General features: G+C 38.6%; 1 protein-coding gene across 3 annotated transcripts in view; it reads right to left on the reverse strand.

Moving 5' to 3' along the window:
• Positions 1 to 581: 581 nt before the first annotated feature.
• Positions 582 to 17,928, reverse strand: part of LOC108696212 — a 39,253-nt gene continuing 21,906 nt past the window's right edge. Inside the window, exons 3-8 of one of the 3 annotated variants that reach the window (XM_018225359.2) lie at positions 10,261 to 10,422; positions 8,862 to 9,048; positions 6,837 to 6,979; positions 4,831 to 4,937; positions 2,065 to 2,175; positions 582 to 781 (exon numbers count right to left, since the gene is read on the reverse strand). In XM_018225359.2, coding sequence (XP_018080848.1) covers positions 763 to 781; positions 2,065 to 2,175; positions 4,831 to 4,937; positions 6,837 to 6,979; positions 8,862 to 9,048; positions 10,261 to 10,422 — 729 coding nt within the window. In that variant the 3' untranslated portion in view covers positions 582 to 762. Of the gene's footprint in view, positions 782 to 2,064; positions 2,176 to 4,830; positions 4,938 to 6,836; positions 6,983 to 8,861; positions 9,049 to 10,260; positions 10,423 to 17,928 lie in introns of all 3 variants that reach the window. The other 2 variants (XM_018225358.2, XM_018225360.2) reach the window with 2 other exon arrangements.

The raw sequence follows: 17,928 nt of genomic DNA on the forward strand, positions 1-17,928 counted from the left end.
TGACATAATTGATGGTGTGGGTCGGAGCAGGTCTATAAATGGAAGGGGGAAGCTGGGTCGGGAGTGTGTGTGTTCAGAGCTTTTCTCGACCAACACATCACTCATTTCCAGTATGACATATGAAAGCTTATGGGAAACTGTTAAGTGCAAAAACATATTGATTTGATTCCAGTGTTGTTGTGATTTGTTCACATGCACCATTTTTCTTTTTAGCCCATCTTTGAAGATGATGGAATAGCTTTGGTTCAGGTTTGGCTAATTGCATCCATAATATTGAATTGATATTGGAGAACCACATAGCACATAATTAAACATGTAAATCCAGGTAGTCACCATAAGTCATACATCTGTAAGGATAGGCAATTTAAGACCTATTAGTATGTAGTTCTTTCCTATTATTAGATGAACAGCATGAACAAAGTAGATCAAGTTGTCCTAATGTTCCATTCCGGAGTGTTGGATACTGTGAAAATTGACATTTTGAACTGAAATATCCTGACATTAAAAACAAAAATAGGCAACAAATAGCAAGGTTTCTCACGTAAGTTAAGATCAGCTTGCAAAATAAATAGCCCTGGAAATTCCATATCAGCACATCTTTGTACACTTGCACTGCCCATGTAATACTGTACAATATTTACATTTCCCTCTAATAGAGCAGCTTCATACATGATCACATGTTCCCCTCTTTCCTTAACATCCTGTTTCTGTCTTTTCAGCACATCCTCTTGCTTTTCTTCTTCATCTTCCTCTTCAACACCTTCAGATATCATCATCTTTTCTAAAGATAATTAAAATGTAAGGTTTATGGCTTTAAAACAGACAGATATAGACAGTCATCACAAAACTTCAATGCACGGTACAGTAATGTCAGACTTGCATCCATCCAAGCAGCACCATCACTTTGACCTGAAATTCAGCAGATTGGCCAATCTTGGAATAAGAAGGCTTCAGAGAATGTGTAAAGTTCAAAACTGTAAACGGGATCAAAGGTACACCATACTCAACAATGGTGACTTGTGAAGGCAATTATGAGAAGCTTTGTTCTAAAATGATTGCTCAGTAAAGCCGTTCAATTACATTACAGTCTTTTCACTGGGGTATATGAACGATATTTGACTTCCTTGTTCTTGATATTACAGGGGAATAATTATTTTGGAATAGTTTTGTGCTATTTCTGAGTACAGTGATTGAGAAAACCTTTAGCTGTAGTTTTTTTCCCCAGCTATGAAAAGATTTACAGCCTGGTTTATCTTACTCCCTTTGCAGTTAGGCTAACCCTTTAACATCTACTTATTAATGAATAATAATACAACAGGAAGGCTATATGTTAATGTTGATAACCAGCAGCCAATAGCATATCAAGCAATATTATATTAAGTTCCTTTAAAGCAACATTTAATACTAGAATATGGGTACCTTTTATGGAGATAATTTCATTATAGAGGTAAATTATGAGGCAGAACTTTTAGGGAGCTAAAATATGGGCACTTCATCATCCAGCATGAAATTTCCTCTACCCCAGGCAATTAGGTGCCGGACAATACCTACAGTACCTCTTTACATTTGTTGGAATCGCTGTATGTAAAACTGATTGCATGCAGCCATCCCAGGTAATTACTCAAAAATGGCTCCTTCCAAATTTTCTGTTGAATATTGGGGATTGCCGCATATAATATTTTACATGTGTTGATTCTACTGAATGTGAAGGGCCAGTATTGTTGGGTGTGTGTCACTGGAGATTATTGGGGATTGCCTCATATAATGTGTTTTACATGCAGCGATTCCAATGAATGTGAAGGACCAGTATTGTTAGGTGTGTGTCAGGGCCCTTACTGTCTGTGTACAGCTTAAGCAAGATATAAATATCTAGGACAGATTAAGGTCTTCTAACACCATTGGAATTCCGTAACACATTCATCCTTTCATGTAAATCACATAACTCTCAAACCATTGTGAAAGAGATCACCCTTGTGAATCACAACTAATCTCTATTTGCCTAATCAATAAGATATAAATCACTAGTGCTGCCATCAGTCATTAGTACAAATGAGGACTGTTTACCTGCTTAAGAGAAAATTACTAGACCACATAGATTCCCTCTTTGTACTCTGTCCGAGGACAATCATTGAGTTCCTTTCTTTTCTTTTCAAGTCGCTGTGTACAAGATCAGGCCTGAGGAAAATCATTGCAAAAATAATAATTGTTATTGCTAATATGCCATTAAAACTGTTTCTAACACTTGAATAGGTGGTCATCCGTGAAGACAAGCAGACTTTTGGTTAGAAGAGTATTTTGTGCACAGACAATATTATATAGGGGATATTGTATAAACGATTGTAAAAAATATGAAGTAGCCTGTTCCGCGTTGGACTGGGCCAGCGGGACACTGTGTAGAAACGCAGTGGGCACCAACCCTCGTGGGCCCTGCTGACCCCCCCCAGCCCTGACCCCAACTAGAGAACAGATATGTATGGGGGCCCAGAGGGGGGTTGTGGCTGGGGTGGGGGTCCGCAACTGGGGCAGAAGAGTCTGGAGGGAGGGGACCCTGTGATGGAAGCCCTGGTGGGCCTCTGATCCTGCAGTCTGACGCTGCTCTTGTTTATATTTTAAGTTACCAATGGCTTTTTCATTACATAGAAATAGACCCATTTACTTAAAGTTACAAAAGTTCCCTTTGTATAATATACTCTAGGGCCAAAAGTAACTGCCCCCTACACTGGATGCCAGCAATGGTCCCTTGATTTAAGCAGTGCTGTTAGCTCACATCACACAGGAGGCTGCCAGTTGTGACTCAGGATACTGCCAGTTGGGGACACAGCGCATGTCTGAAAAGTTTAACCTCCATTCCAGCTCTGCTCTTCCTATAGAAAGTCAATGCCAATACTTTACAGAAAGTCTAAGCTGCATTTAATAAATTGAATCTCTGAGATATTAAATTTCATTAATCACAAGCATTTATATGGTAATTTACAACAGCTAGGTTCTAATAGTGGTAAGGTTTTTTGGGAAAGGGTTCATCTGTTTGCCTTGAAATTGAAAAAGTATGCAAGCATTAGGGAATCAAATATTTTGTACAGATTTTTCTGTAAATGTAACTCTCAATGGGGATTAAAATAGGTTGAATTTAAGAAGCATATACAAATAGATTCAAGGTTTAAGGAAATGCAGTCAACTGTTTTCTGTTTGGGTCACTTATAACAATAGAAGGAAGCCAAACTATTTATTCCTGGTGTAAACAATGGCATTTTAAATGTATTTAATTAAAAAACATAATCTGAATAAACAGAATGTCACTGATGTGATTATCTTTATTTATTTCAGTTGAAGGCCTTCAAAACAAGATACGGCATACCATAAAGGCAAGAGAAGTGAAAGAAATGCCATTTTTATGCGTTGTCAAAAAAACTGATTTATAAAAACAGTACACTTTTCTCATCACACTTTATAGATTATTATTAACATGTATTTATATAGCGCCAACATATTGCGTAGCACTGTAAAGTAAATGTGATTATACATAGATAGAAGGGATGACATACAGCGTGCAAAGTTTACTCCAGTTCAGTCAGCATAGCTGCCAATTAGCATTCAGCACTGACTGGTCTACAGCTTCAAAGCAAACATCTAATTGGTAGCTAGTAGTTAACTGACCTGAAACAAGTTTGGCACAATACAGATAGTGGACCTGCTAGGGACTTGGGGTTTTCTGGATAATGACTATTTCCCCTAATTTGGATCTTCATAGTAGAGGCTACAAGAATATCATTTAGACATTAAGGGGCAGATTTATCAAAAGTCGAAGTGAAAATGTGAATTTAAAAAATTAGAATTTTGAGCAAATTTTTGTGTAATTCGACTAGGGAATATTAGAATTAGAATTTTGAAATTTATCATTTACTGTCTCTTTAAAAATTTGACTTCGACCATTCGCCATCTGAAACCTGCCGAATTGCTGTTTTAGCCTATGGGGGACCTCCTACAACCTATTTGGAATCAATTGGTGGACTTTGAAAAATCAAAGTTTTTTTTGGAAAAACTTCTAATCAAATTCGATCCAAAGTGCTATTACTTAGATTAGTACAATTAGAATTCAATCGCAAAACGGACCTACGTGATCGAAAACTGACTTATTCGGCCAAAAAAACCCTTTGATTTAATTTCGGTTGGTCTTTTTGAATTCAAAGTTTTTCAAATCCAAAATTTGATCCTTGATAAATATAAACCCAAACCCAAAATAAACCAAATAAGCAGGTTTTGTTTCCAGATATATCTTAGTTTGGATCAAGTACAAGGAACTTTTTTATTATTACAGAGAAAAAGAAAATAATTTTTCAAAATTTGGATTATTTTGTTAAATGGACTGACGGCCATTGCGTAAATCAGAACCTTCTGGATAACAGGTTTCCGAATAACGGATCCCATACCATATTATATTTTCCAGAATATTTAAAAAGTGTGATGGGGGAAGCATACTACTTGTCCTAATTCTTCTTGTTTGCAATGGCATCTATGTAGTGTGCAACATCTAAATAGAAAATAAAGAGGTAATTTAAGATGTGCATTTCTGACTTTGTAAACTAATTTTAAATGTAACTGACCTGACTGAAACATATTCCCAACAAACTATATATAATCTCTGAGTACCACTATTAGTTAAATATATTATCTCTCTAACCTCAGGCACACTATTGACTGAGACCAAGGCATTACCAACTTTCAACACTTCTACACCTCCAAGCCACCCATTTCTCATGCACATTTGCACATAACATCCCAACACCAAATACTGTGCATTGTCCTAAAAGTGGTAACTAAAGAAAATGATACCTGTAGAGCTGAGGGCACGAACTCTTCAGAGATGCTGACATTCCCAACTTATTTCTATTCTTTGTCTTCTTCAAAAGTTCTCTGACAATTCCGAATGGGTGCTCAAACTACAGAACAGAAAGGTAAAATTACTACTTTGTAGCACTATATGGCACAGACTGTTGTACTCTAACATCTTATCTAGTTTGCCCAGTATAGGAGACAGTATAATCTTCGTGCCTCATTAGGTCAGTACTGCAGCCTACTAGCTCTAAATAGCTTCTAGTAGAATGACATCTCACTTAGTAGCCGTATGTATGCGGCAGATAGTCGAATGACATCCTACTATTCCACCATTACATAAATGGTAGAAAGTAGAAACATATCCCACCCTACTAGCTGTACCTATGGCAGGTAGAATAACACCACACACTGCAACCTCTATGTGGCAAAAAGAAGGATGACACCCACCCAAGTGGGCAAATACAATACAATTTGCCATAGCTTTAACTTTTAATAGGCTAAGTTCATGGGGGTTCCAAATAAAGGCTATAATGGGCAATTTGGTAGCCACTATGTGGACTGACTGTCTAAATGAGTCTCTGTTTGGCAGTACATCTGGTTTTATGCAACCAAAACTTGCTTCCAAGCCATGAATTCAAAAATAAGCACCTGCTTTGAGGCCACTAGGAGCAACATCCAAGGGTTTGGCGAGCTGGTTGGGGATCACTGAATTATTGGATCACATGGACCTTTGAAGTCTAAAAGCTGACAGTAAACCCCTATATTTTACAAATTAAATGTTACCACCCTGTGCTGAACAATCATTAGATGATGGAGGGCTACTGATTTGTAGCCTGTGTATTGCGCAACATGGCATTAAGTTTTAAACCATGCCACCATTATGACTAAACCTACAACCCTGTTTCATAACCTAGATGTAACACCTTCATTTAATAACTTGATTCTTTGTTGAAGAAGGGACCCAAGGTTAATAATTAAGGCCCTACAGACTTGTTTCCCTCTAAAAGGAACCTTTGATCCAGCTCTACATTTAACACTTAAGTCTTAATTCTAATTGAAACCATAAGTGACATTTAACTTGTGACCTTGTGCAAATCCTTTTTATCTTACAGAATATCCTCAGGGTTGAATAGAAATACAGGATGTGTACCTATTAGGTGTGCTACATTCACAAACCACGTTTTAATGAAGGCCTAGTTTGCACTAATAACCTTTTCAAAGTTTTCCTAATATTTGCTATAAACCTCCAGCTGTGCAGGTGAAAATGAATCCCAGTTAGCTATGGAAACTATCAGAGCTATTCTGCTTCAAAGTCTGTTTTTCCAGGTGTGAGGGCAATTCAAACTCCAGATGTCACCATGAGTCTATTTCAGTATTACTTGGCATGAAATTTCATTTGCCAAATAATGTGAACAAAACATAACATTTTCTGTCTAAACATAATATTTCATTCCATAACACCATAAGAATCCTAATAAAATGTTCAATATATATAATAATTCTATATTCCCATAGTAGGAGATATACAACTTTTGTCTTAGCAGTCTCAGTTGAGCTCACATGCCCAGACCAGTGCTGTTTTGTAGGTAGTTGGAGCTTTGGTTTGTTTAAGGCATAGCTGTTTTGCAACTGCACATGGACCCCTTTATTTCAAAGAGAGCTTTAAAGGTAATTTCAGTTTTAAGGTTGTCAAGTGCCAGGCAACCTAGACCCCAAGTGCCCTTCTATGCAAAAGTCCCATCTTAAAAAAACAATATGACCTGGATATAAAAAAATGTATATTACACTATATAAACCTACATGATTGTAAGCTCTTGTGAATAGGACTCTTACTTCCTATTTTATTTAGTAATCCTTGTTTGTTATTATTGTAAGCTTGCCATATAAATAAATGATGACGAAGACAATGATGGTATAAACATGCTGTGTCATGACCACCATCTTTCTAAGCCAACAAAAATACTAATCGATTTGAATTCATTTGCATATGCATTTTTCTTTACCTTTCTAGTTTCTTGCTCTGGCAAAGCATCACAGTATGTCTTGTCCCACAATTTCTGAAAGTCTCTTTCATCAAATTTCACTTTGTTGACTGTTTTCCTGAACCTGAGCAATGAAGGACTTCTTTCGTTCATCTGCGCATTAGCTGCTGTAGCCAGAAATTCTCAAGTTAGTAAAACACAATAATTAAGTGAAGCACTGACCTTACTACAGATGAAAATGAGAAAGTGAAACGATTCAACCGGCTTTGAAAAGGGCAATGGTTATGGTACTATGACAAAAAATGCATTTTAGGTTAAAAAAAAAAACATATTGTTCTGAAGTTTGCACTTTGCTTTTATATGAGATCAACTAGGGGTCATTTATGATGACTGCCATCATTAGATGAATTGCTACAGCTCTTTGGGAACCATTTTGGAACATAGAGATCCAGGGGCGATCCTGGCCCCTCCGCCGCCTGAGGCAGCAGCAGTTGCTGCCGCCCCCCCTCCCCCATGCACTTACCTTTTTGCGCCTGAGGGGTCCACAAGGGCGGCAGAGAGGGCCAATACGTTAGCGCAAAGAGTCTGACTGCACTCTCTGCACTAGAAGAGCCGAATTTCCGGTTTGAAAACCGGAAATTCGGATCTTAAAGTACCAGGAGCAACATTTTTGCCGCCCCTGTTAACCAGTGGGGCACTGCCGCCTGAGGTGACTGCCTCAACTCGCCTCATTGGTGAAGCACCCCTGCAGAGTCCACCCCCAGAGGCAACACTGTATTCAAAAGGGGTGAGTGGGGGCATGTAGACATCCTCCTGTCTGTCCTCTAACTTGTTAGGGAGCACTGATGGACTCAAGCTGACCCTGTACCTACAGAGCTGTCTTTCGCCCATCTATGCTGTGATCTGCAACTCTGGACGATTTTTTTTGGGCACAAGGTGCAGAGCAAAGCCAGGCGCCTGCACTTCTGTCTGAAAAATTGAAATAACTGACAAAACCTGAAACCTATAATAAGTATCTTTTTATTTTCCTTTGATCAGGATGCTGCTTCCTTATTTTGCAAGCTGCTGTTAGTTCAGAGACACACACTCAGATTTGGGGAGACTAGTCGCCCAGCGACAAATCTCCTCTTCTTCAGGGAGTCTAATCTCCCGGACTGTCTCTTGCCATGTAAATCGCCGGCGGGATGGCAATCGGTATGCTCCGTTTTCCGAAGTTGCCTCCAAGGAAACTTCAGGCGACTTTGGGAAAACAAAGCGCTCTGAGTGCCATCCTGACGACGATATCGATTCTAGCCGGTGGTAGGCAGTTTGGGGAGATTAGTCGCCCCAAAGAAGAGGCGATTGATATCTGGGTGATTAAACCCCCACGAATCTGAGCATGTGTCTCTGCCCTTAAAGGAATGAATACAGGTTTGGGATTCCTTATCCGGAAACTTGAAAGCTCCAAAATACAGGAAGGCTATCTCCCATAAGCAAATACTTTATTTTAAATTATTTACTTTTTTCTCTGCAATAATAAAACAATACCTTGTACTTGATGGTGACTAAGCTGCTTGGATCCATATTGGTGGCAAAACAATCCTATCGGATTTATTAATTATCTGAATGTTTTTTAGTAGACCTAAGATATGGTTATCTAAACCCCTGCTTTGTCAGTAGGTTTGTCAACTCTGGGCATAGAGTGAAAAGTACGATTGATTTGCAGCTAATACACACAACTAGATGCAGTTTTATTGCTATAGAAAAGTGCTTGTGTAAACCCATGTTCATTTTGATCTGTTCCGGAAAAGATATATATTGCTTCATCTGAAGCAGGACCCTTGACTGTATAAATAGCTCCATAAGAATTGATGACCCCTTTTCTTTACAACTTGTGTTTGCAAATAAGTCACGTAACGAACAGACACTCAAGTAAACTCAATACATGGATGAGTTGGCATCTGCTGTGGCATGCACTCTGTTCATCCAGTAACATCTCTTAACTTCTATTGTTCTTTAGTATATTATTAAGATGTGTAAAAACAAAACAGTTGATAAGACACCAACCTTTGTAGCCAAACTTCTCTGAGTTTACACCGGTTTCTGGGATCATGAAGAGGTCAGAGTTGTTTCCACTTTGTACAAACATACTGTGTGGACGGTTCCTCCTCAAGGGAACTTGCTTCTTCATCTCTTGGTGTGAACTGAGGAAAACATTGGCTGCTCCACAGCAACAGTGCTGTACAACGTACTCCTACAACAGGGGAGAGAAGAGGAATGTAGCCTGTAACATCTCTCTTCTTCTCTTTACTACTGTGATATGATGCCCACATTTCTGGCATTCCAAAGTTAAGCTCCTTCTAATGGAATTCTTGTTCATCTTAACCTACATGTGCCTTTTGGGGGAGAGTGGGGTATTGATTGATTATTTGACAGTCAACGTACTTTTGCAATAGGTCTAGAGTTCTACCTGCAGTGCATTATTCTGAAGATTTATTAGCTTTTACCCTACTTGCTTGTTACATTATAACAGAACTGACACTGCTTGGGGCTGTTAGATCTATAAAATCTTAAAAACTTGTAAAAATGTCACTTTACTTTCAACCTACCCGTGTGCATTTCTTGCTAATACGCTTATGGCCATATTGGTCATATTTATTGAAACAAGAAGAAGACTTTTGGAATACCTCTCCCATATCTAAAAAGTTAAACCAATTCTGTAGTTCCCTACACCGTCAGGAAACACAGTTATAAAGTTCATGTTTAGAAAGTAAAATATATTTATATACTGTAGTTTAGGGTCAGTAATTTACAGTTGGCCACACAAGACCCATAAATATGGTCTAATGACCCTGTCCTTTATATTATATTATGCCATAAAATATCGCAGCCACTGATCTAGCCTACTGTATGTTTGGTTCTAAGCAGCTCTGGATTGGCCATTAAAATGATATATAAACTCAACTGGGTAATCAGTCTGCTTATACTTTTAAGTTATATTATGGGGGCCTCGCATAATGATGATCCTACAGTGTGATCAAACATGTTTACAAAATTATTAGAAATTATTAGAAAATGTATTTTCAATTAATATTTAAAGAATTAAAGAATTATTTTTTTAATTAAAACTGTAAATGTAAAAATGTAAAAAAAATTTACTTTATATAGTTACATAAAAATGTTAGAAGCTAAAATCTAATTTTAGTTTCTAAACAAGTCAGTTCCTGTATCTCTGGATTATTATGAATCACTAGAAGCCAATTTGATTTATTTAATAAATTAGCTGAAGGGTAAGAATGACAGCAGTTGAGCACCAAATTTGTCCCCAGGCCTCATGTGGCCCTCATGTCATACCATTACATTTCTGATCTTCAGCAGTCCTGGTGCTCACTTTCTGCCTCAAGGAAACCAATTAGAATTTTCAAAAAATACTACACGACTGTTGAGTCGTATAACATAGTCTTACCTCTTTCATCTGTTTCATTCTGTCCTCTTTTTGCAAGACAAAGACTTGCCTTTGGAGCTTGAGATTGTGTTCCTGGAGCTGCCCAATTTTTTCTATGAGCTGACAGATGTGTTCCAAGTATCCAAGGCCCGAGCCAAGGGCTTTTGATGCTCCCTGATTAACCTATAAAAGGCAGATAACTAAAGTGTTATTTCTACAGTGTAATTTAACATCTCAAGCATTAAATTACACTCAAGTGGAAACAATTAGATTTTTATTAAGGGCAACAACTATATTTTAACATTCCAGGGGAACTGCATGCCATATTTTAACATCCAGGGGAACTGCATGCCATGAGGTGACTTGAAAAAGCTGCGCCTGGTCACCAAAAGTGTGAGCCAAAAGTATGATTTTTAAATCAGGAATTTTGGCTCTTCTAGTGAAGTGCCCCCCCCCTCTACCAACCAAATGCCCCTGATTGCACCAGTGGGGCAGAAAACCCCAAAGGGACCCAGTTAGGTAACACAGTTAGGACAAGTGTTCAACCAGTGGGGTTTGTGTGTAGCAGAGGGGAAACAACAAATATTTTTTGCTGGGGACTGATGAGGTCTATTTAAAGACCTGTATTGGACTCATAAAGTGTCTGATATAGCACAGTATCTCCCTAGCTTCTGAGCATTGACCAGGACAGATTATTCAAGCACACATATTAATTTTACAGCAGTGGGTGTGCAAACTAACACGTTTCATGCCCATACACTCAGAGTTGTGCAAACTTCACACATGGACGTGTTTAAGTGGTGTCAAAGGTGCATATATAGAGGACGCTCTGCCATTGCCACGCTAAGGTTTGACGGAGTGGTCTGATATAGTACACATTAGGAGGCCAGATTATATATAATAATAATATAATTATGACCTATGAATGACCTATGAATCTCTATACTAGGATCAGGGCAAAAAAAAATGCACATGTGGTGGGTTGTATCCAACTTTGGAGAGCCCTGCAGTAGAATGTTAAGGGCAGAGACACATGTGGAGATTCGGGGAGATTTAGTCGCCCGGCGACAAATCGCCTCTTCTTTGGGAGCGATTAGTTTTCAGAAGTCACCTTAGCAGTATAAGCTAATAACCTTGAATATCCCTATCAGTAACCCTATAAAGAGACCAGTACATTTTCCTACTAACAGATATCTATTAATGCTTAGTTAAATGTACATGATTATTCCATTTCTCCCATACAAGTGGGCACATGCTAATGAATGTATAATTTATCTCTGGGCTATTAGAACCCTTAGAAACAACACTTGTTTTCAATATTTCGCAGGCAGAACAATAAACATATTGATAATAGGACAGGAGGTGATTTCTTTCTAAAGCAAGTGCCAAAATTTGCAGCTTCAGTGACTCAGCTGAGTGACCCCTAGCAGCATTTGTTCATCCCTTCCATCTGTGGAAGAATTTACGTTCATCTTGTACACTAACCTTCCATGAGCTGCCTCTTCCTGCTGTGTGAACTTTTTATAAAAATAAATAGAGGGTGTTGTGCAGAGCACATCACGGTCATTCTTTTTGGTGGTGTTCATCTTTCTGTACAAAAGCAGGAAGCAACCCCAGCGCTTTCCCATAATGAGTTTAATACAAGGGAAATGCCAGAATGCTGATTTTCCGTTCTGTTCCTTACATGCCGGCCAGTGAAAAGGATCACATTTCCAATAACAATACCTTTTGCAGAGCACAATGACTGACTGGGATATACACTGTACTGTACCTGGAAGAGTTACGTGGGTTCCTGCCTTTGATCCAGAAAATAAATAGATTCTAAATTTATCCTAATGCATCACATTTAACTTTATGTAAGCCCTAAAATGGTTATTAGCCTTGCCAATCTATTCTGCAACACAGTGACTTACATGAATTCTTTTGGTGCTGGGGTGGGGTCATCTCTACGTACAGAAACTCTTATGATTTAATGCTTAGTGACATGAATAGTAGAAATATGGGATCTGCAGCTCTCGTACTATGGTCTGTTATAGCCAGCACTATAGACAACACATTTCCAGCGATCTGGGCTACACTAAAGTAAGAATATGTATGTTTTTTGCTATTTTTGCAATAAGGGCAACAGTTCAAGCTCTTTAAAGTGTCACCATGGTTGGTTTATAACAAATAACCAAGGGTGTTCGTCTATGCTTCCAACAGAGAATCACCTAGCAGCATAAACTCATAGAAGGTCCTTGCACAAACACCAGTTGGGCGGCTTCTCTACTCCACCTTTTATTAAACAGATATATCCATACTTCTGTATATGCCCAAGGACAAGGCTACTATAAATAATGTCATTAAAGTTCATCTATCATGTGTGAGACGTAGCCACGAGGCAGAGTTTTAGATGACACAATTCACTGCATAAACATAGTACAAATGCAGCAGCAACCTATGATTCCCAGGTAAATGACATACTTAAATGTTTCTTTTGAGTACTGGTCTCCACATGTCTGTATATCCCACAGTAAAATCCCATTCCCCACAACTCATTGTAATTGTTTGTGAGAATAGATACTAAGGATGAACACCTGGTTGTGCAGCTGCTGAATGTGCTGCAGGCCACAGGTAAGTAAATGTCCACCCTCTGGTTGCAACTATCACAGTAGAGAGCTGCTTTGTTTCAGGCAATGGATATCCCTGCCTGCAGAGCCTACAGTCAAGTGGCATATTTAAATGGGGATTTTAAACCTTCTCTAATGCCACAAGAATGTGACCAGTCAAGCAGTCAAATCCAGGCCCTAACGTCCCATCCTCCGACGTAGTGAAAGGGTCTGAAAACCTTTACTAGTCTACTAGTTAGTGAATAACATATACATAATACATAAGAAATACATAAGCAGCTGTAACTTTAATTACAAGTAGCACTGAGCTGGCTTGTATCCTTTTAAATGCTGATTTGTAAAGAATTCAATTTAGATTTTTCCATATTTATACATTTTTAATATTTAGAACAACCATATTTATAAATTGGGCTTACATTCACTATAATATCCTGTAAATGTTTATTGTAAAACATACTGTAAGGCTATTCTGTGAAAGGCACCCAATATAGAGTATGTCTATTTGTATATTCCAGACTTAAGGTCCCCCATAGACGCAAAGATTTTTATTTGGTGAGCGAACAATTTTAGTGCAGTCCAACGAATCCGTCAAATTATCGTTAAGTTAGAGGGAATCAAACGATCGTGCATATTACGATTTTTCGTCCAACATCTGTCAGAAAATTGATCGGCCAGGTTAAAAAATTTTCATCAGTCAAACTCTGCCTCCCTATGGTGACATTTTATAAGATACGGCTTTGTTAGACAACACTGTAAACACAAAGCCGGACACATACTGTATAGCAATATCTAGACTAGAGCATTTTAAGTTGACTTAAATAAATCAGAGATGTTAAACTTGGGGCACTACAATTGCAAATGTTAGGAAAGAAACTTACAAACTTACAATAGACAATTTTGTTTGTGGGTATGAAAGGTAAACTTTTGTTTCATATTATCAAGCAGGAATAAATAAAATAAAAATAAATCAAATTTTTGCAAAAGATAATTTTCCAGCATATTTTTTACAGGTACTGTGTCTGTTGCTAAGAACCGAATGTAAACACAACACATTGCTTTTCCAAGGACAGATTCTTCTGTCCAGCTCATTCGCTCAGAGTTATCTGTGCATTCTCTACTATGCTTATCTGAGCAGAAAACTGCTGGTAAGGGATGGTATGACCTCAACGCTTTTTTCCACCTATGGTATTTTTTAATAGAGAATGTTGCCAAGATAAATATTTCAACACATTGAGTTTCAGCAAATGTGCTTCTAGCCTCTTTTGCCTTTCTTTATACTTGTTATCTTATCATTGCTAATCTCTCAACATGTAGAGCTGTTATACTGTCCCAGAAGCACTTACGCACTTACAGCCTGCAGCATATACACCTGTTTTAAAACCTCTCAATGCTTTGCAGTCCTTGGTTCTCACTAACTTGCAGTCCTAACCAGGGCATTATCTTCATACTGAAGCATACTAAAACTGGCTTTTGTTTAGCAGACCCTGGTGTATTAAGATGTCATAGGGAATATATCACTGGTGTACTTTTGCAGATCCCCCTCCATGGTGCTGTAATCCCCCTGCAGGGCTGCCATTAGAAATCGGTACAACAACATTTTTGGGGCCCCCTGGGCCCCGCCCACCCCATCCACATCCTGCCCACTCTACATCACAGTTAAAAGACCACACAGACATCAGTGCTAAAAAAGGTAACCCCCCCCCCCACACACATACAAGTTATAAAAAGCTATTGGTGACCAGGGCCTCCCTATAAGTTAAAAGAAAACATTGGCACCAGGGCCCCCCTTACAAGTTAAAAATAGTTATGCCCCTGGATCAGCAAGTACTTTTTAACAGCTTTGTACACTTATATCTATCTAAAAAAATCCATATAACCTTTCAGTCTGTGGCTCTATAGAGTCCCATACTATGAGGCCAGCACCTATTATACACATTCCAAGAATCCCAGCCTGAACACCATTTAGGGTGAGATTTGAGGGTATAATATTTCTGGTCCTAGTTATTTTTCCATATTTGTACAACCCTGATATGATATAAGGAAACCCTGCATCTGTTAGATCAGAAAGGAGACTTTACCCTCAAAAAGTCTGATGTTGCTGAGCAACTATTCCCATAATCCCCTTAAATAGCACATCCCTGAGAATATGCACTCTTCCCCTCCCCTCCTAGAGTCTTTTGTATTGTTTCATTGCGGGGATCATTAACTAATGATAGTTAGGGCACTTGGAATGCTTCCTTTGGGAAGTCACAGTCATCCAGAAAACATTGCTATGGTGGTTACTAGGCTGATGACTCACATGAGCAATAATCACTTAAAAATGCGGTAGTTCACCTTCCCAATATTGTCTTTGATGATCATAAGTCAATTAACAACAATGGGAAGTGAGGAGAAGCTATTCTTCCCATTGTATTGACACAACTTTCTTAAAAGAAAATCACAGGAATTCAATTGTGAGTCCATTGGCCTAATGTAGGCACGTCTGGGTTTGATTACCATCTCCTTGTGACCCTGGGCAAATGTCCCTATATCACGAGCACAATAAACTCCATGTATAATAAACAATGAAGCAAAAACACCAACAGAGAAACCAAAAGAGAAACGTACATCTTTTCAACTCTGTGATTGCACCAGTCACTCACTCATTGTTTTTATCCAGCAATCTCGGAGTCGTAAATTAAATGTCCAAACTGCACTTTGACCAATGAGATAAATGTACGCACATTTAAAAGCTTATTGTGTATATAAATACATATTTCTGGTACAGGCAGAACTGCAGCAGGAAATTTATACACAATGGGTGGTTGAGTCATGATGGACTTTTTTAATAAGAAGGAAGTCGACGCAGTCACATGTTGTCGATGATAATGATAACTACCAACAGCAAGAAAAAGAATTTAGAAAATGACATATTTCAATACCATTTTACTTGCTCATTAAAGAAATATTATAATGATTATTACTGGTTATTCAGTGCTCAGATGAGAGGTGATACCCTTTGGAAGAACCAGCGATCTCTTCTAAGAGACACAACAATAAGGTTACGAGTTAATTTTAAAAACAGGGATATTTCTAATAACTGCAGACCCTATCCTCCCCTGCATTTATAGCAGTGCACTAAATGATGGAAATTTGCTCTTAGGTTAGGATATTGCCTTTCCAACCTTTCCTCCTTGCAAAAAAAACCCCATCATCACAAAAGCCACCCATGAATAAATGCAAGTTTCTGGACTGTGCTGGTTGCATACAAGTTGGATTCTCGGGAAGTGACCCCAATTTTTCTCATGATCTGGTGACTTTACAGTACAATAATTGCTCCTTGATCCTATGGTCCCATAGAGCAGTCAGCTCAGTACATTTGCACTCCTGGGGAGTTCTACATAGAACAGGTGTCTATACACAGTAGAGTAGAGTTTTAAATCGGAATTTACCATTTCCCCCCCCCTCACACCCACCAAAATATGTATATCTGTTTCATATAAGAATACGTGTCTATATCTTAGGACAAGCTTATAATGCTCCTCTTTCCTATCTTCTCAATTAAGTGTTTTTTTTGCCACAACCATATCACACCCATGTACTGTAGATATATAAAATAAATAACAGAGGAATGTATGTTTCAAGAATGGAATTTCTAAGGCTTTTTTCCTAAGAAAACACTGGAGTGTTGCAAAATATAAAAGCTAGAAACTGAATTAAGGGCTGTACAGAGAGACACAATTCTGAGACATTTGTTTTAGGCCAAATACCTCCTTTGCAACCCTTATCATCTTTGGCCCTTTGAATGTTTTCTTGGATCCAGCGTAGCAGGCTGCTCATACAAAAGAGACATTTATCAAAAAAGATACTTCTGTTGGTTAACTGGATTGACAGGTTGTATGGAATTTAAATTCTGGTACTATAGTGGTTTTCTAAACATCATTGATCCCCCCCCCCCCAAAAAAAAAACAGGAAAGAAAAGTTAGAATTAAAAAAAAAAACTATTTGGGCAAACAATAACAAAACAATGTCTTCTGATTCTGAACAAAGGGCACAGATGTCCCTTCAAGGGACTGGTGGGAATAAGCAGGTATAGTCTCTGCCTAGAAAGCATTTCGTCACTTGTCAATACTTAGTAAATAGGACGTTCACTATTCATTGGTTAAATGAGTGCAGTGATGGCTCCCCCAAGACAAATTCACCTTTATGCCTATTTCATTTATACTTCCTAAGGTTGCATACATAGCTTGTCTCTCATCTTCTTAAGCTGGTCAGACATGTCCTGACCTGTCCCCTCCAGACTAAAGGTGGCCATAGACACACAGATCCGATCGTACGAATCGAGGATTCGTACGATTTTCGGATCGTGTGTGGCGTGTCCCGACTTCTTTCGTCCGGCGGAGATCGGTCGTTTGGTCGATTGGTCAGGTTTGATTTTGACCCGACCGATCCCGCCGGAACCCAGGGCACATCGTAATCGGATCGTTCGGCCATGCAGCCGAACAATCAGATTACACCCGATATAGCCATGTTTGTTAATGGCATATCGGGGAAAGATCCGCTCGTTTGGCGATGTTTCCAAACGAGCAGATCTTTGCATCTATGGCCACCTTTAGTTAGCAGATTATCAGACTGTTTATTGGGCATCTGAGAGGTCCTGCCTGATCAATGTCTGGCCGCAAATCAGACAGATATCAATCAGGCAAACTGGATCATAACAATTTGGCCCATCGTATAGAATCAGGTATAGGTTCACTTCTTTCGTGACCATGAGTAACAAACATGTATGGACAGCTTTAGACTCCTTTTCAGTTTTAGATCATGTGCCAATGGGCAGAACATCGGCGGAACATTACATAGGCCCACTTTGTATGGTTCTATATGACACGGGGCCCCTAAATTGTTACACTTGTTCTAGACCCTGCGATACGTCATGTTGATGTCAACTCAGTAGGTCCCTATCAATACAATGACACTATAATACATAGAGATTCCCTGTAAATGAATCTGTAGTATTGCATGATATCTATTAAAAACACACCAAACCCAAATTCACTACTACATTTTGGAAGTACCATAGCTATTTTTTTATGTATAACAT

This window comes from Xenopus laevis, chromosome 7L (genome assembly GCF_017654675.1).
Source record: "Xenopus laevis strain J_2021 chromosome 7L, Xenopus_laevis_v10.1, whole genome shotgun sequence".
Taxonomy (NCBI): Eukaryota; Metazoa; Chordata; class Amphibia; order Anura; family Pipidae; genus Xenopus; species Xenopus laevis.